We start from the raw sequence: 23,755 nt of genomic DNA on the forward strand, positions 1-23,755 counted from the left end.
CTACTATTCCCCTATGACCTAAGTGTTCTGTGTCATGATTCTGCTCACACCCAAGTTTTCTGGCATTCTATTATGAACCAATCCTTTTATGACCCAACCATTCTAGGACCCAAGTCTTCCACCACTGTACGGAGCTCTATGAGAGCCTCAGCTCCTCCCCTAACACTACAGCCCTCTTTTTGAATTACATAGAATAACTGCTCCTGGACTGATATAGCAATGTGAGAATGTTCATGACACCAGCATTGTTGTAGCCAAAGCCAGATCTCCCTGCTCAGGGCCTGGGGGTCAGGGCTTGGCCTTCCTGCCTCACCAGGTAAACTCAGGCTTTTCTCAGCATCACAGCTGCCTGCATTGAGCCTTTGCCCTCCTGCAATCATGGCTTCCAATTATCGGTGCTAACGAGTCCCTAGGGAGGCTTTGACACTAACAGTCCTCACTGAAACCAATTAATACTTCAAGGTGCTCTGAAGAGTACTTCAAGGTACTCTTGACTTCTTCAGAGCTCTCCTCAATCTCCTCTTAGCAGCTGAGATTCTGGACTCAGCAGCAAATCCACCCTGGGTCTCATTAAAATACAGAAAGCCTTAACAAGCTCTTTCTCTTCCTGGCATTTTCTTCAGGTCTTCAGACTTGTACGTCTCCCGGGAGTGATTTCCCAGTGTGGTTAAACAGGAAGATTTCAAAATGCACCCAAGAAAAATACGTTCAGTTTAATGTTTATATATCACTAATTTTCAGCTCAGAGAACAGAAAACAGAAGCATCCTCCAATGGGTGCTGATGCCGAGTGTCACCTCAGGAGGTCTGGGCAACATGGAAAAGCATCCCTTGAGGTCTGACCCTGCATGGACAGCCTTGCTCCTCACCTCCCCAGCCCCACCATTTCTGGCAGTGACCACATGGGACTTGCATCCCTTTTCCTTACATCCCTTTCTCTTTCCATTCTGAGAGCTTGGGGAAATGACATCATTATCTGTCACTTTCCTGGTGGCACAACCCCCCTCCTCCTCCTCCCCTGTGATTCTCCTTCATAATTAATGCAGTGACATTGTAGGAAATAAGTTTCTCTTCCCAGCTGATGGGGGGAACATCAGGGATGGGTTCAGCCTGTTTCTCAGCAGGTTCCTCTGGAGCCCCAAGGACACCTCGAGGGAGCCCAGAGGGGGCAGGGAAAACGCTGCCTTGGACTGCTCCTCTGCTGCTGAGCTGGGCTGGGCTCCTGGCAGGGAGGGAGCTGGTGGCAGGTGGGCAGCGCTACAAAGAGCCAGGTCTGTCCAGGAGCAGCTCCTCTGCAAAACCCAGCAGGGCTGAGGGCACTGCCTGCAGGCAGGGAGGGGAGAGGAGGGAACAGAGAGAGGGGAAAGGCAGGGTGGGATGGGAGGATGCTGAGAGCTCCCTGCCTGAGGAACCCTCACAGACCTTCTCAAGGTGAGTCTCTGGCTGTAGAACAATGCAGGAGCCGTTCCTGGAGGGATCTCCTGAAGGGAGCATTTCCCATAACTCATGGTATTTGTAAATACAAATATCTCACTTTCTTTAGAGCAGAGGAGGACGACGTGAGGGACTCTGCACTGAACCATCAGAAAGACAGAACACAAGAGCTGCCTTCTGCTGATGGCTGTGGAGGTATAAAGGTGGATCTGCACCACTAAGTTCCTCAGGGCTGTCCTTCCAAACAGGGTCCCTGTGTCCCAGTGTGCTGGGACAGAGATTCTGCACCTTCCAGGGTCAGCACTCAGCCTGTCATGGCAGTTGATCCTGGTGAGGTGGGGAGAAACTGTCAGTGGAAGTAGAAACTCACAGCAAGGCAGAATCATTCTGCTGTGAAGAGCTCTGGGTCACTCCTAGAATATTTCCAAATGGATGTCTCAAGGAGAAGGTCAAGGCAAGGATTGCTATAAAGGTAAGGATCTTCCCTATGACTGTGCTTTCTGTTTCCTTTTCCAGGGGAGTAGGGGGGGTGAGAGAAAAGCAGAAGTATAAATTAAGCACTCCGTGTTTATTCGGTCCCTGAGATTCCTGGACTGGAGCTCTGAGTGAAATTTAGGTCAGTCAAGACCGTAGTAAAATGCCTTCAGTAACTTCTCTGTCTATGGACAGCACCAGCCTCACCTCTGCTGAACCCATCAGGTTGTTCAGCCCTTTTCCGCCTGCAAACAGGAACCCGCGCCCAGGCAGTGACCTGTAAACAGGCAGGTTTGTGTAAGGGAGTGCAAAGCCTCTGCCCTCAGGGCTCTGGGCTCCAAGGCTGAGCCCCCTCCTCTGCAGCTACAGCTCCAGTGCCCTCTCCAGAGCCCAGGGACTGAGAGCAACTTCCCGGCAAGGTTGGTGTCTGGGAGGGGATGAGCACAGCTGGGGAAAGGGAGCGCTGTCTGCGTGCCTGGCTGCCTCTGCCCTGGCCTCCCACAGCCAGACCCTCACCCTCTTTGTCCCTGTTTATCCCCTGGTCTCTGTTCTTGCCATTGTTCTCTGGTTCTTGCTGTTGTTCTCTGGTTCTTGCTGTTGTTCTCTGGTTCTTGCTGCCAGGCTCTCTGGGGATGGGAGTTTCAGCTGCAGAGTCACCCTCTGAACTGGTTGCTCTATTCCTGCAGTTGTGTCCATGGGAACCTGTGTCCCAGCTTTGCTCTGAGCTGTGAGACACTGGGCAATGTAGTCAGTGGGTCTGGGGAAGGAGCTGAACGTCCCTTCAACAAATGGCACGATGAGGACACTTGGCTGTCCTTGAGGTGTCCTTCCGAGCTGTGAACTTCCCTCCCGGATGCAAACCAGCTTTATCAAATCTTTGTGCTACGTGAAGGCCCCTTGAGATGAGCAGAGGTGCAATGAGTGAGAAAATGCTGTTTTGTTTCTGAAATGAGCCGTGTGTGTCCTGGGCTGAAAGTGGGGGCTGAGACCTTCAGAAAGGGTGAGATATTGAGTGGATCCCTTTGCAGGGCTGGCTCCTCGCAGCGAGCAGGCAGAGGACCTGGTCCTCCGGCACATTCAGCAAGCACCAACAAGGGTTCCTGGAACAGAGCTGAAGGAAGGGCTGAGAGAAATGGAAAAGCAGTGGCAAGGGTTAAGTGTGAGAAATGGCTTTGATTTTACTCAAAGAAGTCCCCCCTAACTTATTACTGTGATTTTCTTTTTGTTCAGTGCTTCACATCCAGAGGCAGCAGATGTCCAACAGCAGCTCCATCACCCAGTTCCTCCTCCTGGCATTTTCAGACACACGGGAGCTGCACCTCTTGCACTTCTGGCTCTTCCTGGGCATCTACCTGGCTGCCCTCCTGGGCAACGGCCTCATCATCACCACCATCGCCTGTGACCACCACCTCCACACCCCCATGTACTTCTTTCTCTTCAACCTCTCTGTTCTTGACCTGGGCTCCATCTCCACCACTGTCCCTAAATCCATGGCCAATTCCTTCTGGGACACCAGGGCCATCTCCTACATGGGATGTGTTGCCCAGGTCTTCTTTGTGTTGTTCTTGTTTTGTGCAGAATATTCTCTTCTGACTGTCATGTCTTATGACCGCTACGTTGCCATCTGCAAACCCCTGCACTATGGGACCGTCCTGGGCACCAGAGCTTGTGTCCACATGGCAGCAGCTGCCTGGGGTTCTGCGTTTCTCAATGCTCTGCTGCACACGGCCAATACATTTTCCCTGCCCCTCTGCCAGGGCAATGCTGTGCAACAGTTCTTCTGTGAAATCCCACAGATCCTCAAGCTCTCCTGCTCACACTCCTACCTCAGGGAAGCTGGACTTCTTATGGTCAGTGTCTTAGTAGTATTTGGCTGTTTTGTTTTCATTGTGGTGTCCTACGTGCAGATCTTCAGGGCTGTGCTGACGATCCCCTCAGATAAGGGGCAGCACAAAGCCTTCTCCACGTGCCTCCCTCACCTGGCTGTGGTCTCCCTGTTTATCAGCACTGCAGCATTTGCCTACCTGAAACATCCTGCCATCTCCTCTCCATCTCTGGACCTGCCGGTGTCAGTTCTATACTCAGTGGTGACTCCAGCACTGAACCCCCTCATCTACAGTTTGAGGAACCAGCAGCTCAAGGATGCAGTGTGGAAACTGATAACTGGATGCTTCTCTGAAGCGATGAACTGCTCATCTCCTTCTGCATAGCAGTTATCATGCAACTCACAGCAAGCCCAGACTGGCTTCTGTATTTGCTGATGATGTTGCTAGTTTTTGAAATTGCAATAATATTATCCTTTATTTTAATTCACAGTCTTCTCTTTTCTTAATGATTGGCTGAGTTAATGAGAAGCTGTGCTCTCAGTATATTTAAATAAAATAAAGGAATATTCCAAGTGTTCTGTTCCTTGATATCTTTCCTCCAATATCTTTTTGAAGCTGCAGGGACAGTTCCTGTGGGCATGGGTGGAGGGGAGAGGAGTCCCAGCATTGCAGCACTGCCAGGCACCAGCGCTTCATCTCCCAGCGCTGTCCTCTCTCCACTTCCACACTCTCCTCCTCACCCCTTGCCTTGCTGTAAGGCTCTGAGCTTGGTCACAGCCGTGCTGCATGGCAGTGCTGTGCCCGCAGGCAGGGACAGGCAGTGAACACTTCTGGGACAGAGCTGAGTCCACAACAGCCTTTCCATAGACCGAAGGGAATCTCCTCAGGGCAGTGAGGAGCTGAGGTCATGAACCTCATCTGGTTCACCGTGTCTTGAGCAGGAGAGTATGAGTCCATGTGTAGTAAAAGAAGCCTCCTTTCATCTGGCCAAGTCCTGGGAGGGTAATGGATGTGCCTGGTGTTATGAGATCTATTGTATCTCAGAAATTCATAATCCATTGAGGCACATATAGATCTCAAGGGGACTGTGAGGCCAGTTCTGTCTCTGAGAGTGTCAGGCCAGAAGCAAGAACGTGGCTGGGAAGATCTTCTGCCAAAGTACCCACAGAATTGATTAGATAGGAAAGTTTCCTTAAGATGATCAAGTCTAATCATAAACCTAACAGAGCTAAATTCCCCTCCAACCATGTCCCATAGGAATAACCTACATGTTTCTAAATACCTCCAGGCAAGGTGACTCTGCCACTTCCCAGCCATTTCCAATTCTTGACAACATGGCTGGTGAAGAAATTTTTCCTAACATCCAGACTAAACCTCTCCGGTGAAACAGGTGGCCATTTCCTCTTGTTACTTGGAAGAAGGGACCAGCAACCACTTCTCTAAAACCTCTTTTGTGTTAATTGTAGAGAGTAATGAGGTCCCCCCTCAGCCTCATCTCCAGACTTCAGCTTCTCCTTCCCCAGCTCTGTTCCCCTTCTCTGCATGTGCTCCACCCAGTGGTTGTCTGACTTGTACTGAGGGACCCAAAGCTGAACCCAGGACTGAAGGTTTGGCTTCACCAGTGCTGAGTGCAGGGGGTCGATCTCCTCCCTGCTCCTGCTGGCCACATCATTGCTGATACAAGGCAGGACCCAGAACTTTGCTGTGTTGAATCTCATACAATTGGCCTCCACCCATGGATCCAGCCTGTCCAAGTCCCTCTGCGGAGCCTTCCTGCAATCAAACAGATCAACCCTCTCACCCAAATTGGTGTCACCTGCAAATTGACTGGAAACCATGATCCCCTCATACAGATCATCAATAAAGATATTCAACCAGACTGGTCCAAACACAGAGCCCTGGGGATGCTGCTTGTGACTGGCCACCAAATGGGTCTGTTCACCACAACTCTCTGGGCACAGCCATCCAGCTGATTTTTACCTGGCAAAAAGAACACCCCTCCAAGACATGAGCCCTCAGCTTCTCTAGCAGAATGTTGTCAGAGACAATGTCAAAGGCTTTACTTAAGGCCAGGTTGACAACATCCACCGTTTTAACCTCATCCACGAGGTGGGTCCCCTGGTCATGGAAGAAGATCAGGTTGTCCAAGAAGGACCTGCCTATCATGAACCTTTGCTGGCTGGGCCTGATCCCCTGGTTGACCTGCACTTGCCTGGAGAGTGCACTCAGGATCATCCCCTCAATAATGTTCCCCAGGACTGAAATGAGGCTGACAGGCCTGTAGTTCCCCAGATCCTCCTTCTGACCATTCTTTTAGTTGGGTGTCACACTGGCAATGCTCCACTGATAAATGAAGGAGAGTGGCTTGGCAGGTTCCTCTGCCAACTCCGTCTGTACTCTCGGGAGAATCCCATCCAGCCCACAGACCTGTAAGTGTCCAGGTGGCGTAGCAGGTGCTTGCCTGCATCCTCCTGCTCTCCATCCCTGTCTGCCAGCTCAGAGATGCCTCCTGGCATTCACAGACACCCAAGAGCTGCATCTCTAGCACTTCTGGATCTTTCTGGGCATCTACCTGGCTGTCCTCCTGGACAATGGTCTCATCATCACCACCATCGCCTGTGACCTCCACACCCACACGTACTTCTTCCTCCTCAGATGCACCCCCCTTAACCTGGGCTCCATCTCCACCACTGTCCCCAAATCCATGGCCAATTCCCTCTGGGACACCAGGGCCATCTCCTATGAAGCATGTGCTGCTCACATCTCCTTTGTAGCCTTCTTCTTTGGTGCAGAGTATTCTCTTCTCACCATCATGTCCTACGACCGCTACGTTGCCATCTGCAAACCCCTGCACTACGGGACCCTCCTGGGCACCAGAGCTTGTGTCCTCATGGCAGCAGCTGCCTGGGGTGGTGGGTTTCTCACTGCTCTGCTGCCCACAGCCAATACATTTTCCCTGCCCCTCTGCCAGGGCAATGCTGTGCACCAGTTCTTCTGTAAAATCCCCCAGGTCATCAAGCTCTCCTGCTCATGCTCTGACCTTAGGGAGTTTGGGCTTCTCATTGTTAGTGCCTGTTTAGCTTCTGGGTGTTTTGATTTCATTGTGGTGTCTTATGTGCAGATCTTCAGGGCTGTGCTGAGGATCCCCTCAGAGCAGGGATGGCAAAAAGTCTCTTCCATGTGCCTCCCTCACCTGGCCGAGGTCTCCCTGTTTGTCAGCACCACACTGTTTGCCTACCTTGAGCACCACTCAGTCTCGTCCCCATCACTGGATCTGCTGGTGTCACTTTTGTACTCACTGTTCCCTCCAGCACTGAACCTCCTCATCTAAAGCTAAGGAACCAGCAGTTCATGGATGCAGTTTGGAAACTCATGACTGGGTCTCTTAAGCATCACTGATCTCATCATCTTCTTCTGCCTATAAATCATAGAATCAACGAATCATTGAATCATAGAGTCCAACCATTCCCATCAATCACTAAACCATGTCCCTAAGCACTTCATCCATCCATCCCTTAAACACCTCCAGGCAAGGTGAATCAAGCACCTCCCTGGGCAGCCTGTTCCAGTGCCCAATGACCCTTCCTGTGAATTATTTTTTTACCTAATTTCCAGCTTAAATCTCCCCTGGTGGAGCTTGAGGCCATTCCCTCTTGTCCTGTCTCCTGTCACTGGGGAGAAGAGGCCAGCTCCCTCCTCTCCACAACCTCCTTTCAGGAAGTCGTAGAGAGCAATGAGGTCTCCCCTCAGCCTCCTCTTCTCCAGGCTAAACAACCCAAGCTCTCTCAGCCGTTCCTCATAAGGTCTGTTCTTGACTCGCTCCAGAGCCTCAAAATCCTTCTTGTGGTGAGGGGCCCAGAACTGAACACAGGATTCGAGGTGCAGTCTCACCAGTGCCAAGTACAGAGGGAGAAGAACCTCCCTGGACCTGCTGGCCACGCCATTTCTGATCCCAGCCAAGATGCCATTGGCCTTCTTGGCCACCTGGGCACACTGCTGGCTCATGTTCAGTCGCTGTCAACCAACACCCCCAGGTCCCTCTCTTCCAGGCAGCTTTCTAGACAGACTTCTCCTAGTCTGTAGCACCGCATAGGGTTGTTGTGTCCCAAGTGCAGGACCTGGCATTTGGCCTTGTTAAACCTCATGCCATTTGTCTCTGCCCAGCTGTCCAGCCTGTTCAGATCCCTTTGCAGAGCTTCCGACAGCAGATAGACACTTCCACCCCGCTTAGTGTTGTCCGCTAACTTGCTAAGGGTGCATTCTTATTTGGTAGTATATGCTTTATGGACAGCTACCTTTAACCAATAATACACTGCAGATATCCTCGTGGGCACCCAGGAATGTGACCAAAAAGGGTTTAGAAAGGAAGAGCTAAGCTCAATAAATTGAACACTCTCTGATCACATTGATCTCTGCGTTTGATTCCGTGAGGCTCCCGTCTAAATTTTCTCGTGCCCCTCCCATGCCCACGCTCTGGGTAGGGCGTGGGAAATAGGTGGGGCTCGGGAAAGGGCAGGGCGTGGGAAAAGGTAGAGCGTGGGAAAGGGTGGGGCGTGGGAAAGGGCAGGTTATGGGAACGGGCAGGGTGTGGGAACAGGCAGAGCATGGGAATGCTGGGGTGTGGGATCAGGCGGGGCTGGGGATTGAGCATGGGAACAAGCAGGTGATGGGAATCAGCAAAGCGTGGGAAATACGTGGAGTGTGGGAACAAGCAGGTCATGGGAACGGGCTTAGTGTGAGACTAGAAGGAGCTTGGCAATAGCCAGGTTGCAGGAATATGTGCAGTGTGGGTATGGGTGAGTCATAGGATCAAGCAGGGGCAGAGAGAGAGCGAGGGAATGGTTTGGGAGTGGGAAATAAGCAGAACTTGATGGTGTGATGAACGGGAATGGGCGGGGTGTTCGACATAGCTGGAGTGTGGGAATGAGTGGGGCATGGAAAGAGGCGGGGCGTAGAATCAGGCAGACCATGGGATAAGGTGGGGTTTGGGAATGGGTTGGCTATGAGAAATAGTCTGGTCTTTGGAACTCTAACCTTAACCTTAACACTAAGTCTAATATCGGTAACCCTAATCCTAACCCTAATTTCGCTAACCCAAATCATGAACCGAACCATAACAGTAAACCTAAAACTAATGTCACTAACCCTAACCTAAACCTAACACTAATGACCCTAACCCTAACGACACTAACTGTAACCCCGCCTCTACGTAGAAATCTTGAGGAAGAAGGAAGAACTCTTCTTTAAATCATAGAAATTTATACTTTTACAAAAGGTCAAATTTAACCATGCAATCCATTTAATATTTTCTTAAAGATTTTGAATATTCACTTACCAATAAAGGAAATATATTGTAGAGTTTGTTAATAGAATGAGGGGTTTGGTAATAGCCTAGAGTTTGAGACACTATAAATCTTTGGTAGCCACTTTTCATTCTTTTATGCAATGGAAGAGTAAGATTAAATAGTGATGAATAGAAATTTGTAATTTTAAATTAGAATTTTCCTCAACCATATCGACATTTATCCCTATTTATTGTCGCCTATAATGTATTTATTTTTGTACACTCTTTTTCCTATACTCTGTAGCAGGGACATCTGGCACTATTTTGTACAATACAGAACGTTATGTTCTCAGTTGTTTCTTAAGTGCCACCATAAAATAAAGACATATATTAGGAATTTTCTGTTCATATTTTTGGCAGGCAGATAGAGAGACAATTGACGTACCTAACAAGATAGATATGAATAAGCATAATCCGTGCAGATATTTTCCTCCTCCCCATAATATAGTAGATTTTGAAAATAGAAAGTGGTTTTGGGTAATTGTCTAGAGTATGAGATATTTCAAATCTTTGGTTACTACTTTTAATTTTTTTATGCAATGAAAGAGTAAGATTAAATAGCGATGAATAGAAAATTAGAAATTTCAAAATAGAATTTTCCTCTACAATATCGACATTTCTCCCTATTTAATGTCACGCGTAATAGAATAAAATATAATGACAGAAATATGGTGTTAATTTTTCCAGTCCATGAAATAGGCAGAGCACGGGAACGGGCAGGATGTTGGATAGGGTGGAGCTTTGGAAGTTGCGGAGCCTGGGAAAGAGGCAGAGCATGTGATAGGGAAGGGCAGAGGATGGAGCATGGGATGAGACGAGCCCTGGGAATGAGCAGAGAGTGGGAATAGGTGGCGCGTGGGAATGAGCGGGGTTGTGGGAAGTGCAATGGTGCGGGAAAGGGCGGGGTGTGAGTATAGACGAGCCCTGGGAATGAGCAGAGAGTGGGAATAGGTGGCGCATGGGAATGAGCAGGGTTGTGGGAAGTGCAATGGCATGGGAAAGGGCGGGGCGTGAGTATAGGAGGAAGGTGGGAACGGGTGGAGTGGAGCTGTGGTCGATCGTGGGAAATAGGTAGAGAGTGGGAAGTGGCTGGGCCAAGACCAGAGCATGGGGAATAGGCAGAGGGTGGAGTCGGCGGGCCTGAATATGGAGTGTAGGACTTTGCTCCTATAAGCCTTAGGGTTAGGGGTAAGTTTAGAGTTGCAAGGACCAGACTATATCCAACGACCAGCCCATTCCCAAGCCCCACCTTATCCCATGCTTTGCCCGATCTTTAGCCCCGCCTCTTTCCATGCCCTACTAATTCCCACACTCCAACTATGTAAACACCCCACCCATTCCCATTCATCACACCATCATAAGTTCTGCTTATTTTCCATGCCTGAACGGTTCCCACGCTCTGCCTCTTCCCCTCTTCCATCCCCTGCCCCACCCATACCCACACTGCACATATTCCTACGACCTGGCTATTGCCACGCTCCTTCTAGTCTCACACCGAACCCTTTCCCATCACCCGCTTGTTCCCACTCTCTTCCTATTTCCCACGCCCTGCCCATTCCCATCATCTGCTTTTTCCCACGCTCCAACCTCAGCCCCGCCCATTCCCGCACCCCACCCATTCCCATGCTCTGACTCTTCCCACACCCTGACCCTTCTCATGCCCCACCCATTCCCACACTCTGTCTTTTCCTGTGCGAACGTTGTACAGAGAAGATGGCCTGGATGCTGTGGGACTGAGCAATTCTATGAAAGCCTTGAAACAGAGAGTTGAAAGATAAACAAAGGCCAGCTGAAAGGAATACAAGAGCTAGTTGGGTGGGAACAAGCACCAGCTGAAAGAAAAACGATTCAAGAGAACTATCAACATAGTTTATTTGAATGTAACTTGGTTTCTTAGCATGCGCAGTATTTTAGCAAATTCTATGTTAGTAATAGCTTTATGGACAGCTCCCTTTAACCAATAATACAGTGTAGATACCCTCGTGGGCACCCAGGAATGTCATCAAAAAGGGTTTATAAAGAAAGAGCTAAGCTCAATCAATTGAACACTCGCTGATCATCTTGATCTCTGTGTTTGATTCCATGACGCTACTGTCTAAATTTCCCCGTGCCCCTCCCATGTTTACGCTCTGGGTAGGGCGTGGGAAATAGGCGGGACTTGGGAACGGGCAGGGCATGGGAACAGGCAGAGCATGGGAATGGGTGGGGCTTGGGAATGGGCAGGGTGTGGGAACAGGCAGAGCATGGGAATGGGTGGGGCTTGGGAACAGACAGGGTGTGGTAATTGTTGGGGCGCGGGAACAGGCAGGGAGTGGGAACAGGAAGAGTGTGGGAATGGGTGGGGTATGGGAAAATAGAGGGTGTGGGAACAGTCAGAACATGGGAACTGGTGGGGCGTAGGTAGAGGCAGAGCGTGGGAATGGGTGGGGTTTGGGAATTGGCAGAACGTGGGAAAAGCAGAGCATGGGAATGGGTGGGGTGCGAGATCAGGCGCGGCTGATGATGGAGCATCGGAGAAAGCAGCTAGTGGGAATTGGCGATGCGTGGGAAATAGGTGGAGTGTGGGAAGAAGCAGGTCATGGGAACGGGCTTAGTGTGAGCACAGAAGGAGCGTGGCAATAGCCAGGTCGCAGGAATATGTGCGGTGTGGGTATGGGTGAGGCAGAGGATTGAGCAGGGGAAGAGACACAGCGTGGGAATGGTTCGGGAGTGGGAAATAAGCAGAACTTGTGATGGTGTGATGAAGGGGAATGGGTGGGGTGTTGGACATAGCTCGATTGTGGGAATTAGTGGGGCATTGAAAGAGGCGGGGCTTAGGATCGGGCAGAGCATGGGACAAGGTGGAGTTTGGGAATGGGTTGGGTATGGGAAATAGTCTGGTCTTTGGATCTCTAACCTTAACCTTAACACTAAGTCTAATATCGATAACCCTAACCCTTACCCTAATTTCGCTAACCCAAATCAGAAACCGAACCATAACAGTAACCCTGAAACTAATGTCACTAACCCTAACCATAAACCTAACACTAATGACCCTAACCCTAACGACACTAACTGTAACCCTACACCTACATAGAAATCTTGAGGAAGCATGAAGAACTCTTCTTTACATCACAGGAATCAAATTTATACTTGTACGAAAGGCCAAACTTTACCATACAATCCATCTAAAATTTTATTCAAGATTTTGAATATACATTAACCAATAAATGAAATCTATAGTAGAGTTTTATAAGAGAAAGAGGGTTTTGGTAACTGTCTAGAATTCGAGATATTTTAAATCTTTTGTAGCTACTTTCCCTTCTTTTCTGCAATGAAATAGTAAGAATAAATAGCAATGAGTAGAAATATAGAAATTTCACATTAGAATTTTCCTCCACCCGATCAACAATTCTCCCTATTTCATGTCGCCCAAAATGTATTTATTTTATATCCCCGTTCTCCTATATTCTTTACCAGGGAAATTTGGAATTACTTTGTACAATACAGAAGGTTATGTTCTCAGTTGTTTCTTAAGTGCCACCATAGAATAAAGAAAGACATTAGGAATTTTCTGTATATATTTTTGGCAGGCAGATTGAGAGACAAATGACGTACCTAACAACATAGATATGAATAAGCAGAATCCATGCAGATGTTTTCCTCCTCCCCATCATACAGTAGATTTTGATAATAGAAAGTGGGTTTTGGTAATTGTCTAGAGTTTGAGATATTTTAAATCTTTGGTTGCTACTGTTCATTCTTTTTTGCAATGAAGAAGTAAGATTTAATAGTGATAAATAGAAAATTAGAAATTTCAAATTAGAATTTTCCTCTACCAGATCGACACTTCTTCCTATTTAATGTCAGCCATAATTGAATAAAATAGAATAAGGCATGCAGGCAATTGCTGTGACAGAAATATATTGTTCATTTTTCCAGTCCATGAAATAGGCAGAACATGGGAACGGGCAGGATGTTGGATAGGGTGGAGCATTGGAAGAGGCGGAGCGTGGGAAAGAGGCAGAGCATGTCATAGGGAAGGGGAGAGGATGGAGCATTGGATCAGACGAGCCCTGGAATTGAGCAGAGAGTGGGAATAGCTGGGGCGTGGGAATGTGCGGGGTGTGGGAACTGGAATGGCGTGGGAAAGGGTGGGGCATGAGTATAGGAGGAACGTGGGAAAGGGTGGAGTGGAGCTGTGGTGGAACGTGGGAAATAGGTGGAGAGTGGGAAGCAGCTGGGCCAAGACCAGAGCATGGGGAATAGGCAGAGGGCGGGAATGGGCGGGCCTGAATATGGAGCCTAGGGCTTTGCTCCTCTAAGCCTTAGGGTTAGGGTTAAGATTAGAGTTCTAAGGACCAGACTATTTCCCACACCCAGCTCGTTCCCAAGCCCCACCTTTTCCCATGCTGTGCCCAATCCAAGCCCCACCTCTTTACTGAAATTAAGTTAAGGTAGGTTAAGTTAAGTTAAGTCAAGGTGAGTTAAGGTATGCTAAGTTAAGGTAAGACAAGGAAAGTGAAGGTAAGTTAAGGTGAGTTAAGTTAAGGTAATTTAAGGTAAGACAAGTTAAGTGAAGGTAAGTTAAGTTAAGGTAAGTTAAGGCAAGAAAAGGAAAGTTAAGGTATGTTTAGTTAAGGCAAGGTAAGTTAAGGTAAGTTAAGTTAGGGTAATGTAAGTTAAGTTAAGTTAAGTTAAGTTAAGTTAAGTTAAGTTAAGGCAAGGTAAGTAAGGGTAAGTAAAGGTAAGTTAAGGTATGTTAAGGGAAGACAAGGTAAGTTAAGGTAAGGTAAGTAAAGGTAAGGTAAGTTAAGGTAAGTTAAGTTATGGTAAGTTAAGTTAAGGTAAGTAAAGGTAAGTTAAGGCAAGGCAAGGTGATTTAAGGAATGTTTAGTTAAGGCAAGGTAAGTTAAGGTAAGTTTAGTTAAGGTAAGGTAAGTTAAGTTTAGGTAAGTTAAGTTAAGTAAGTTTAGTTAAGGTAAGGTAAGTTAAGTTTAGGTAAGTTAAGTTAAGTAAGTTAAGTTAAGTAAGGTTAGTTAAGTTAAGGTTAGTTAAGTTAAGTTAAGGTAATTTAACTTAAGTTAAGGTAAGTTAAGATAAGACAAGGTAGTTGAGGTAACTAAAGTTAAGGCAAGTTAAGGCAAGGCAAGGTGAGTTAAGGAATGTTAAGTTAAGGCAAGGTAAGTTAAGGTAAGTTAAGTTAAGGTACCTTGCCCTTACCTTACCCTGACGTTGGCCTGACCTTGATCTTGATGTGAGCTTGACCTGACCTGACCTGACCTTACCTTACCTCACATTTCCCTACCCTATTTTACCTTACCCTTCCCTTCCCTTCCCTTCCCTTCCCTTCCCTTCCCTTCCCTTCCCTTCCCTTCCCTTCCCTTCCCTTCCCTTCCCTTCCCTTCCCTTCCCTTCCCTTCCCTTCCCTTCCCTTCCCTTCCCTTCCCTTCCCTTCCCTTCCCTTCCCTTCCCTTCCCTTCCCTTCCCTTCCCTTCCTTCCCTTCCCTTCCTTCCCTTCCCTTCCCTTACCTCACATTTCCCTACCCTATTTTACCTTTCCCTTCCCTTCCCTTCCCTTCCCTTCCCTTCCCTTCCCTTCCCTTCCCTTCCCTTCCCTTCCCTTCCCTTCCCTTCCCTTCCCTTCCCTTCCCTTCCCTTCCCTTCCCTTCCCTTCCCTTCCCTTCCCTTCCCTTCCCTTCCCTTCCCTTCCCTTCCCTCACATTTCCCTACCCTATTTTACCTTTCCCTTCCCTTCCCTTCCCTTCCCTTCCCTTCCCTTCCCTTCCCTTCCCTTCCCTTCCCTTCCCTTCCCTTCCCTTCCCTTCCCTTCCCTTCCCTTCCCTTCCCTTCCCTTCCCTTCCCTTCCCTTCCCTTCCCTTCCCTTCCCTTCCCTTCCCTTCCCTTCCCTTCCCTTCCCTTCCCTTCCCTTCCCTTCCCTTCCCTTCCCTTCCCTTCCCTCACATTTCCCTACCCTATTTTACCTTACCCTTCCCTTCCCTTCCCTTCCCTTCCCTTCCCTTCCCTTCCCTTCCCTTCCCTTCCCTTCCCTTCCCTTCCCTTCCCTTCCCTTCCCTTCCCTTCCCTTCCCTTCCCTTCCCTTCCCTTCCCTTCCCTTCCCTTCCCTTCCCTTCCCTTCCCTTCCCTTCCCTTCCCTTCCCTTCCCTTCCCTTCCCTTCCCTTCCCTTCCCTTCCCTTCCCTTCCCTTCCCTTCCCTTCCCTTCCCTTCCCTTCCCTTCCCTTCCCTTCCCTTCCCTTCCCTTCCCTTCCCTTCCCTTCCCTTCCCTTCCCTTCCCTTCCCTTCCCTTCCCTTCCCTTCCCTTCCCCTTCCCCTTCCCCTTCCCCTTCCCACTCCCCACGTTCCTATCATAGCCAACTGGGGGTGTTGGTTGACAGATACTGAACAGCTGAGAGAGCTGGGGTTGTTTAGCCTGGAGAAGAGGAGGCTGAGGGGAGACCTCATTGCTCTCTACAACTACCTGAAAGGAGGTTGTAGAGAGGAGGGTGCTTGCCTCTTCTCCCAAGTGACAGGGGACAGGACAAGAGGGAATGGCCTCAAGCTCTACCAGGGGAGTTTTAGGGTGGACGGTAGGAAAAAGAAATTCACAGAAAGGATCATTGGACAGTGGCAGAGGCTACCCAGGGAGGTGGTTGAGTCACCTTCCTTGGAGGGGTTTAAGGCACGGGTGGACGAGACGCCGAGGAGAATGGTTTAGTGATTGATAGGAATGGTTGGACTCGATGATCCAGTGGGTCTCTTCCATTAGAAGGTGGGGGCACCCCAGAACATCTCCCGGCTGCAGCCTGTTGAGGTGACCATGATCCAGCCCTTGCTCCTTGCTTCCTTCACCATCACACCTGACTCTGCATCATGAGCACCAAGGATGCTTCTTCCCTGAGCTCTCAGCTTCACACAGGCACAAGCTGGAGCTGAGCACTGGTCCTCTCTGGCTCTGTTGGACTCCCAGGCTGGAGGAGCAATGTTTCTTCCTTGACCCTTTCTCCAGGATCCTTTCCTTCTGCCATCACTGCTAGCTTGAGCAAAGCCTCTGCAGGGAACCTGGTGCCACTGAGTCAGACAGAGCATTGTGGAGGTGGGACTGGTGGGGCAGCACCCACTTCTTGTCGCTGAGGGATCTGCTGTCTCCATCCACCTCATGCCAGTGGGAACAGGGTGAGCCCTCCAAAGGGGTGGTTGACACATGTGGGCACAGGAAACACTGACTCCATTCTCTGGGAAACTCCCACCAGGGCAGGCTGCAGCCCTGCACCTCCCCAGGAAGACACGGGCACATGGCTGGGGACAGAGAGGCTGCTCTGGGACCAGGGGCTGCCATCAGGAAAGTTCTGGGACAAGGGCAGAGGGGTCTGTGAGCCTGGACTGCCCCCAGGCCTCCCCAGGGTCACCCCAGGGGTAAAGGAGCTGCCAGCAGGGAGTGGGGTGGGGGCTGGAGCCCAGCAGGAGGAGGGGCTCCTAGGGATGCTGGGGGCCCTGCAGTCCCTGCCCAGCTAGGAAGTGTCTGTGGGGCTGTGATGGGAGATCTCAGGGTCTGTGAGGGCCCAGAGCAGCAGGAAGAGCCCACAGAGACCGAGGCCCTGGCAGAGCCAGCAAAGGGGCAACCCCAGCCCTGTGAACCCCAGAAACTGCCCTACACCCTGAGCCAGGGCAGCGGGAGCAGAGCTGCCTCCTGACCCCTGGGGGAGGGGATCCATGGCTGTGATCCCCTTTGGGCCACGGCCAGGGTTCACCCTAACTCAGCAGCTCTGTTGGAACCTCCGAACCGTGGGGAGTCCAAGGTCAGGAGGTGGGAACTGCTGCTGGGGTGCAGCATGGGGATGTGTAGAGAGACAGTTTTGCTGGAAACTGCAGCTGGAAATGTCTCTGCCTCAGGAATGTTCCCCAGGGAGCAGGGGCTCTTGCTGCCCCACAGCTCTGAGGCTGCTGTTTCTGAGCTGTTACCATGCCCCACCACCATGTCCTTGTGTTTTGCTCCCTGCAACCAGCTCAAGGAGACACCGCGACCCCAGCCAGGACAGAACCTGCTCTGCTGGCACTCAAAGGATTTTAATGACACCAAACACAGACATACGGGGTGAAATGGGAATAAAAATAGAGGCAATGCCCAATTGTTCCTGCTTCCATGGACAAAGAAAGACGGTTCCTGGTGCTCATGGCTCTCCCAGCGGCACAGTCCTCTCCTCCCTCCTGGCTGCCCCCAGTCCCACTGCAGGGATGGGCTCTGCTGGCCTGGGGCTCAGGAACTGCTGAGCACTCAGCTCCTGGGTCCCAGTCTGTGTGTCTTCAGGGGGATAGGCCAGGGACATTTCTTCAGCATCGTCATAGCCCGTGCTCTCTGGAGATGGACAGCAAGCATCTCCCTCAGCTCCAGGGGCCCCAGCACTGCTCTGGGAGTGCAGTTTTGCCCCTGCAAGCAGCAAGACCATGGCGTGCTCATTCCACAAGGTGCCCCTCCTGGGCCGTGCATCACCTTCCTCCCTCTGCTCCCCGGCCCTCAGATATTCCACTCCCTCTCCCACCCCTGGCCCTCCAAAGAAAACTCCACAGCACCTTCCCTACCACAGGATTTTGGGCTCTCAGCAATTCATCTGGCACCAGGGTGGCACCCAGGAACCAGCAGTGCTCTCTTTCCCTCTCACCTCCAGGTGTATCACTGGGTCCTGCTCCCTTTTCTGGTGCCCCAGGCATTTCCCAGCCTCCCGGTCCTGACACAGGGTCTTTCTCAGGGTCAGGAACCTCCCTGGCATCATCATAACTGTCTGCTGGGTCACCTGCAGGCAGGACAGGGGTCTCTGAAAGGAGAAGAGAGTTGGTGGCAGGGAGGAACCGTGTCCTGCAGAGCAGAGGATGAGAGGATGAGCCGGGATGTGGGGCTCAGACGCAGGTGTTGGCAGCACCACAGGAGACCCCGCCATGTCCTCTCTAGCTCTGACAGCGACACTCAGCAACACCACTCTTCTTCACATCTGCAGGTAGGAGAGATCAACCCCTCCCTGCCCTCCAGAACCTGGCAGTGACCCCAGACCATCCTCCTCCTTGCTGTCCTTGGGGTGCAGCTCGGTGAGGGACCCCTCGGAATGGGAGCCTGGGGAGAGGAACAGCGGGGCTGAGGGGAGCGTGCTCTGCTGAGCCGGCTTATGGTCAGCGCTTCTGGGGAGAGGGGACGCACAGTGCCAGGACTAGGACCTGCTCTCCCCACACACCCCACAGCACCAGCACAGCCAGGACCGTGGGTCAGGGTCTGCAGTGGGTCAGCCCTGGGTGGGACTAAGGAGAGAGCCCTCCAAATGTTCCCTCCGTGAGGGACACACACCCACCTGAGCCGCTGAACCTCGCCTGCTTCTCCCATGCTGGGCTGTTCCCGATCTCCTCATACACGGCCTCAGAGAAGGGCTCCCATGCTCTCTCGGAGCCTGCAGATGGAGCAGGGCTGGTTTGTGGACACACAGAGAGGGGACAGGACCCTGCTCTGCTCCCCAGCCCCATTTCCTGGGCCAGCCCAGGGCTGTCCCCACCCAACAGCCCCACTGTGCTGTCTGGGCACTGCTGCACCCTCTCAGGGAGGGTACATGCCCCCATGGAGATGTTCTAGGGCAGCGACACCCTCACACCATCCCTCAGAGACAGACCCTATGCCCCTCTGCCCCTGGATCAGGTCCTGGTGCTGAGCTGGGAGCAGCTTCTGCCTCTCCTCTCCCACTGGCTCTGCCCCCTCTCTCCCCACAGATCCATAGTGGGGTCCATGCTCTGCTGTGGGGAGGTCAGTTCTGGATGGGGAACAGCCCTGGGACCTGAAACCTAGGGAGAGACCCTGCTGCACACAACTCCTCCTGGCAGCTCCCCTGACCCAGAGCCCCTCCAACGCTGCCCTGAGCTCTGCCTCTGCTCATTCTCATCTGTCTCCCCTCTGTTTCCCCCCAGCCCAGCTCTGCTGTTTCTCTCCTTGCCCCGGCCCTGTCTGGACTCTCTGTCCCTGGCTGCTGCTGGCCGATGGCCAGGCAGGTGATGGGGCAGTGTGTGGGGCAGCAGGCAGCACACACTCTTGTCCGCACAGCTCTGCCCTCACCCCTCGCTGACACCCACAGACCCTCTGGCCTGGCTAGGAGGCCCCTTCTCTCAGGGCCGTGGGGAAGGACCCACCTCTGCGCTCAGTCCTGGCGCTTCGCACTTGCCCAGCCAGGAGGGCCAGGAGCAGGCAGAGCAGGGCTCCCAGGATGATGCAGATGATGACGGGCAAGGAGACTCTCCCACTGCTGCTCAGGAAGGCCCGGGTGGGATCTGCAGGGACAGGAAACCAGAAAGGGCAGCAGCAGGGCAGGGAGAGGTGAGGCTGAGACACATGGCTCCCACCCCCCATTAAAAAGGGGGTGGAGAACCCAGGGGCTGAGGATGGGGATCTCCCACCCTGCCGGGTAAACGACAGCTGTCCCCAACCTCACCCCTAACCTGGTGCCTCCTTTGGGGAGTTTCACACCCTGGCCAGGAGCCCCTTCTCCCGGCTGTGGGTCCCAGCACAACCCTGGGCAGCCCCAGCACAGCGAGGAGGACAGGTTACCTGCTCGGGGGGGCGGTGCTGCCGTGGTGGATGCAGCTGCAAGGGATGAGAAGGAGAGCTGGGCTGAGAAGGTGGGCGTGCAAGCACCAGGGAGCTACTTTCTGACACGCTCTGTGTGTGTGTGTGTGTGTGTGTGTGTGTGTCTGTGTCTGTGTGTCTGTGTGTTTCCCCATCTATCACTACCCCATCCCACTCGCATCACCCCTCCTGCCGGGCTGGGCAGGGGCACTGGGATGGAGCCCAGGGGGCCGCTCTGGGCCATGAGCGCAGTGGCACAGGAAGCCCAGGAGATGCCCTGGAGGTGGCAGAGACCCACAGGCAGAATCTGAAGCACATCCCGCCCCACGGAGTCTGAAGGACATCCAAAACCCATGGAGTCTGAAGGACAACCCAAACCCACGGAGTCTGAAGGACATCCCAAACCAAGAGAAGTCGTAGGTGCCTCATTCCTGGAGGTGTTCAAGGCCAGGCTGGATGGAGCTTTGAGCACCATGGTCCAGTGTGAAATGTCCCTGCCTATTTCACAGGGTAGAACTGGATGGGCTTGAAGTTCACTTCCACCCCAATCCATTCCATGATTGCATTCCACTCTCGGCACTGGGCTCCCACACTCTGCAGGGATGGCCTTGCTCTCAGGAGCTCTGGAGCCACGCTGGGACTAGCCTCAGCTCCTTGGCAATACCCAGGAGGGACTCTCAGACCCTCCACTCACCTGAGCAGTTCACAGCGGCGTCCTCCTTGTGCCGGCAGAGCCCCCTGTCCCCAGTCTGGGCCCAGCAGTCCTGCAGAGACAGCTCTGTCCCCTGGCACTCCACCCGCTCCAGCCAGATGGGGCCCGAGCCCTCCCCAAACGCCGCCTCGCCCAGGGCAGACACCGCGGGGCCGCAGCCCAGCTGCCTGCACGCCACCTGAGCGTCCCGCATGTCCCAGGAGTCATCGCACACCGTCCCCCAGGAGCCGCGGTGCCACACCTCCACTCTGCCCGAGCATCTATTCTTGCCGCCTATGGCGCGGATCTTCTCCCTGTCTGGAGAAGGCAGAGACCTCCGTGGGGAGTGGGACAGCAGGCAGAGCCTGGCCGGGCAAGATGGGTGGAGAGGAGCCGCTACCTGTGCAGCTGGTGGAGCTTGGGCACTCGGTCCCCAGGGCTGGGGGCACTTCTGGCTGCTTCCCTGCAGGAGGAAATGTGGCAGTGAAGAGGATTCTGCAGCAGGTGCAGCAGAGCATGAGGCTGAGCTCTGCCTCTGCCTCCCTGTGCCACCTCCCTCATGGCAGCAGCTGAGCCGGGGACACTCAAAGGACATACACGGCCCTGGGAGGGACCCCGACTGCCCAGCCCCAAAGGGGCCCTGGTTCTCATAGCAGCAGAAGGCTCCCATGGAGAGGATGCTCCTCAGAGCCCCTAGGTGGTCTCTTCTGAGAACGTGCCTGGAGACACCTCTGCCTCCCCCAGGCTCTGCTGCGAATCAGGCTGGCATCTGCTGGGTGATATGTGGGACTCTGAGAGCTCAACCCCCACTTTCTGCCCCAGCAGCAGAAGGGTCTGGTGTGGAAAGACAAACCTCTGTCTTTGTGCTGGAGAAGGGACAGAGCTGGGGGGAGGCTGGTGACCAGGAAGCTCGGAATTACCATTGCAGGAGATGTGGGTCTCGTCTCGCGGGTCATTGCACGACTGTGGGTCCCAGGGGTCGGAGGGGCACTGCCAGAAGGAGCTGCTTCTCTCCCCGCACTCCACGCGATCCAGCCAGGTGATGCCAGACACTGTGCCAGAGGTCCCTTGTGTCTTGAGGAACCCTCTCTCCCCACAGCCCAGCTCCTTGCATGCCAGCGACACCGCTTTGGGAGTCATCGAGTTGGAGCAGACGCTGCCCCACGTCCCGTTATAGAGAACCTGCAGGCGCCCGGAGCAGTCGGTGCTGTTCTCCAGCCTTAGGGCTACAAACTCTGGGAGGAGAAGTCCAAAGAGTATCAGGCTGGTTTGGGAGCAAGGATGTCCCAGCACCCCCAGGCCCTCAGCCAGGCAAAGACATGATCAGCAAGTCTGAGGAGACCTTAGAGCAGCTTCCAATATGGAAAGGGGCTCCAGGAAAGCTGGAGAGGGGCTCTTGACAAGGGGGATCAGGGGTGGGATGAGGGGCAATTGATTTCATCTGAAAGAGGGGAGATTGAGATGACATCTTAGGAGGAAATATTTTGCTGTGAGGGTGAAGAGGCCCTGGTCCAGGTTGTCCAGTGGTGGCTGCCTCATCCCTGGAGGTGTTCGAGGCAGGTTGTGTGGGGCTTGGAGAACCTGATCCAGTGGGAGGTTGGAACTGGATGGGGCTCAGAGGCGGCCAGGAACAGCCTCAGCCATTGCCCACTCTCGCCTTGTCCCTGAGTCCTCCCCAGCTCCCGGCACCGACCTGAGCAGTTGACTCCTGCATCCTCTTTGTGCCCACAGTCGTGCTGCCCCCAGGCCCCTGGTGGGCAGTCCCAGAGAGCTCCTTCAGCCCCGGAGCAGTTCACGCCATCCAGCCAGATCTGCCCGGAGCCTTCTCCAAACCGAGCAGAACCAGGCGCCTCCAGTGCTCCCCCGCAGCCCAGCTGGCGGCACACGATGGTGGCATCGGGCAGGTCCCAGCCGTCATCGCAGACGGTGCCCCAGATGCCCTGGTGGTAGATCTCCACTCTCCCGGCGCAGCGCCCTTGCCCATTCACCAGCCGCACCCGCCGGCTCCCTGCAGCAGGAAGGAACCCCAGCTGCCACCAGGGGCTGGTGACACCCAGCCCCGAGCTGGAGGGGCCCTGCAGGGCACTTACCCTGGCAAACAACCCCCACATCCTCTGCGACCCCTGCTGCCAGCGTGCTCTCAGGCACCGAGGTGTTGCAGAGGGTCAGGTTGGCCTCGTGCCCTGCACACCGCACCCCCCGCAGCCCCACGGGACCCGTCCCTCTCTCCAGCTTCGGGGGGTTGTAGGCTTTTTCCGCCTTTCCACATCGCAGCTGCCGGCACACCACGCTGGCTTCCTGCTCATCCCACTGGTCGTCCAGGACTCTGCCCCACGTTCCATGCTGGAAGATCTCCACTCGCCCGTCGCAGCGGCTCTCTCCACCCACCAGCCGCAGGGATGCAGAGCTGGGTGGGCCTGGGGAGAGGAGCAATGGTCTCAGCAGCAACAGAGAGACCAGAAACCTGCAGAGATTCTCCAGGCTCTGGAAACCTTCGGGTGCCCTGAAGTGCACCTGCCCACCCTCAGCCCTCCATGGGGATCTCCAAGGGCAGGTTTCCATGGGTTGGGGTCCAGGTCCCTGAGCATTACTGGGAGAGAATCTCTTTGCTCTTGGTGCAGCAGAGCCACCCGGCCAGTCCCTGCTGAGGCCAATGGGGCAGCTCCCAGAGCAGGACGCAGCCATGCATACAACAGCTGAAGGAACGGCAGTGCCAGGACAAGGTTTGCCCAGCCTTGAGGTCTTCAAGACTGGGTTGGATGGGGTTTTGAGAAACCTGACCCAGTGGAAGGTGTACCTGCCCATGGCAGGGAGTTGGAAGGGGATGGTCTTTGCCAATTCAAACCATTCTCTGATTCTGACCTCTGTTCTGGCATGGAGGAGACCCAGGGCAGAGCCCACGTCTCTGCCCCTCTGCACCCCCAGGGAACTGGGGAGGTTGTGTCCCTGTCAGGGAGCAGAGCAATGCAGGATGTCCAAGCAATGAGGAAACATTTGGAATTTGTGCTGGGCAGAAGCCCCAGATGCAAGGTCAAAGCCCAGCCTTGCAGCTCCAACCTGGGGCTGCTGCTGGGGACACACGGGCAGCCCTGAAGGTTGGCTTTGGGCTCCATGAGGCTCCTGGGGGCTGGGACTGGGTATTTGGCAGATGGAGTGATGGAGCTGAACCTGCAGCCCCATCCTGGACTGGTCCCATAGCAGAAGCACAGGGAAGCCCAGGCCTGGCAGTAGCCCCAGAGCTGAGCTGCTACACCTGGACCCAGTCAGCCCTCAGCTCTCCCACATGAGAGCAGTCAATGTGAGCAGACAAAGCTCTCCAGATCACTCCTGGTGGACCAGGCTTTCTCCAGGCAGAAACTGACCCTGGTGCTGCCATGGAGTCCATGCTTTGGGTGGTCGTGTCGCACCCAAGTGGC

The 23,755-nt window shown here is 53.2% G+C and overlaps 2 protein-coding genes across 2 annotated transcripts in view; one reads left to right on the top strand and one right to left on the bottom strand.

Annotated features, from left to right (window-relative positions):
• The first annotated feature begins 3,097 nt into the window (after nucleotides 1-3,097).
• Nucleotides 3,098-4,117, top strand: LOC138732545 (olfactory receptor 14A16-like). Its single transcript, XM_069879163.1, has one exon. The coding sequence runs from the start codon at nucleotides 3,161-3,163 to the stop codon at nucleotides 4,115-4,117; it is 957 nt and encodes a 318-aa protein (XP_069735264.1). The 5' UTR covers nucleotides 3,098-3,160.
• Nucleotides 4,118-17,225: 13,108 nt separating this feature from the next.
• The window catches only part of LOC138732498 (antigen WC1.1-like), a 236,620-nt gene continuing 230,090 nt past the window's right edge, over nucleotides 17,226-23,755 (bottom strand). The window contains exons 9-18 of the mRNA XM_069879102.1: nucleotides 22,430-22,756; nucleotides 22,033-22,347; nucleotides 21,260-21,574; nucleotides 20,740-20,802; nucleotides 20,343-20,657; nucleotides 19,631-19,666; nucleotides 19,216-19,353; nucleotides 18,393-18,488; nucleotides 17,715-17,846; nucleotides 17,226-17,410 (exon numbers count right to left, since the gene is read on the bottom strand). Of these exons, the coding sequence (XP_069735203.1) occupies nucleotides 17,226-17,410; nucleotides 17,715-17,846; nucleotides 18,393-18,488; nucleotides 19,216-19,353; nucleotides 19,631-19,666; nucleotides 20,343-20,657; nucleotides 20,740-20,802; nucleotides 21,260-21,574; nucleotides 22,033-22,347; nucleotides 22,430-22,756 (1,922 nt within the window). The remainder of the gene's footprint in view (nucleotides 17,411-17,714; nucleotides 17,847-18,392; nucleotides 18,489-19,215; nucleotides 19,354-19,630; nucleotides 19,667-20,342; nucleotides 20,658-20,739; nucleotides 20,803-21,259; nucleotides 21,575-22,032; nucleotides 22,348-22,429; nucleotides 22,757-23,755) is intronic.

Source organism: Phaenicophaeus curvirostris, chromosome 33 (assembly GCF_032191515.1).
Source record: "Phaenicophaeus curvirostris isolate KB17595 chromosome 33, BPBGC_Pcur_1.0, whole genome shotgun sequence".
Lineage (NCBI taxonomy): Eukaryota > Metazoa > Chordata > Aves > Cuculiformes > Cuculidae > Phaenicophaeus > Phaenicophaeus curvirostris.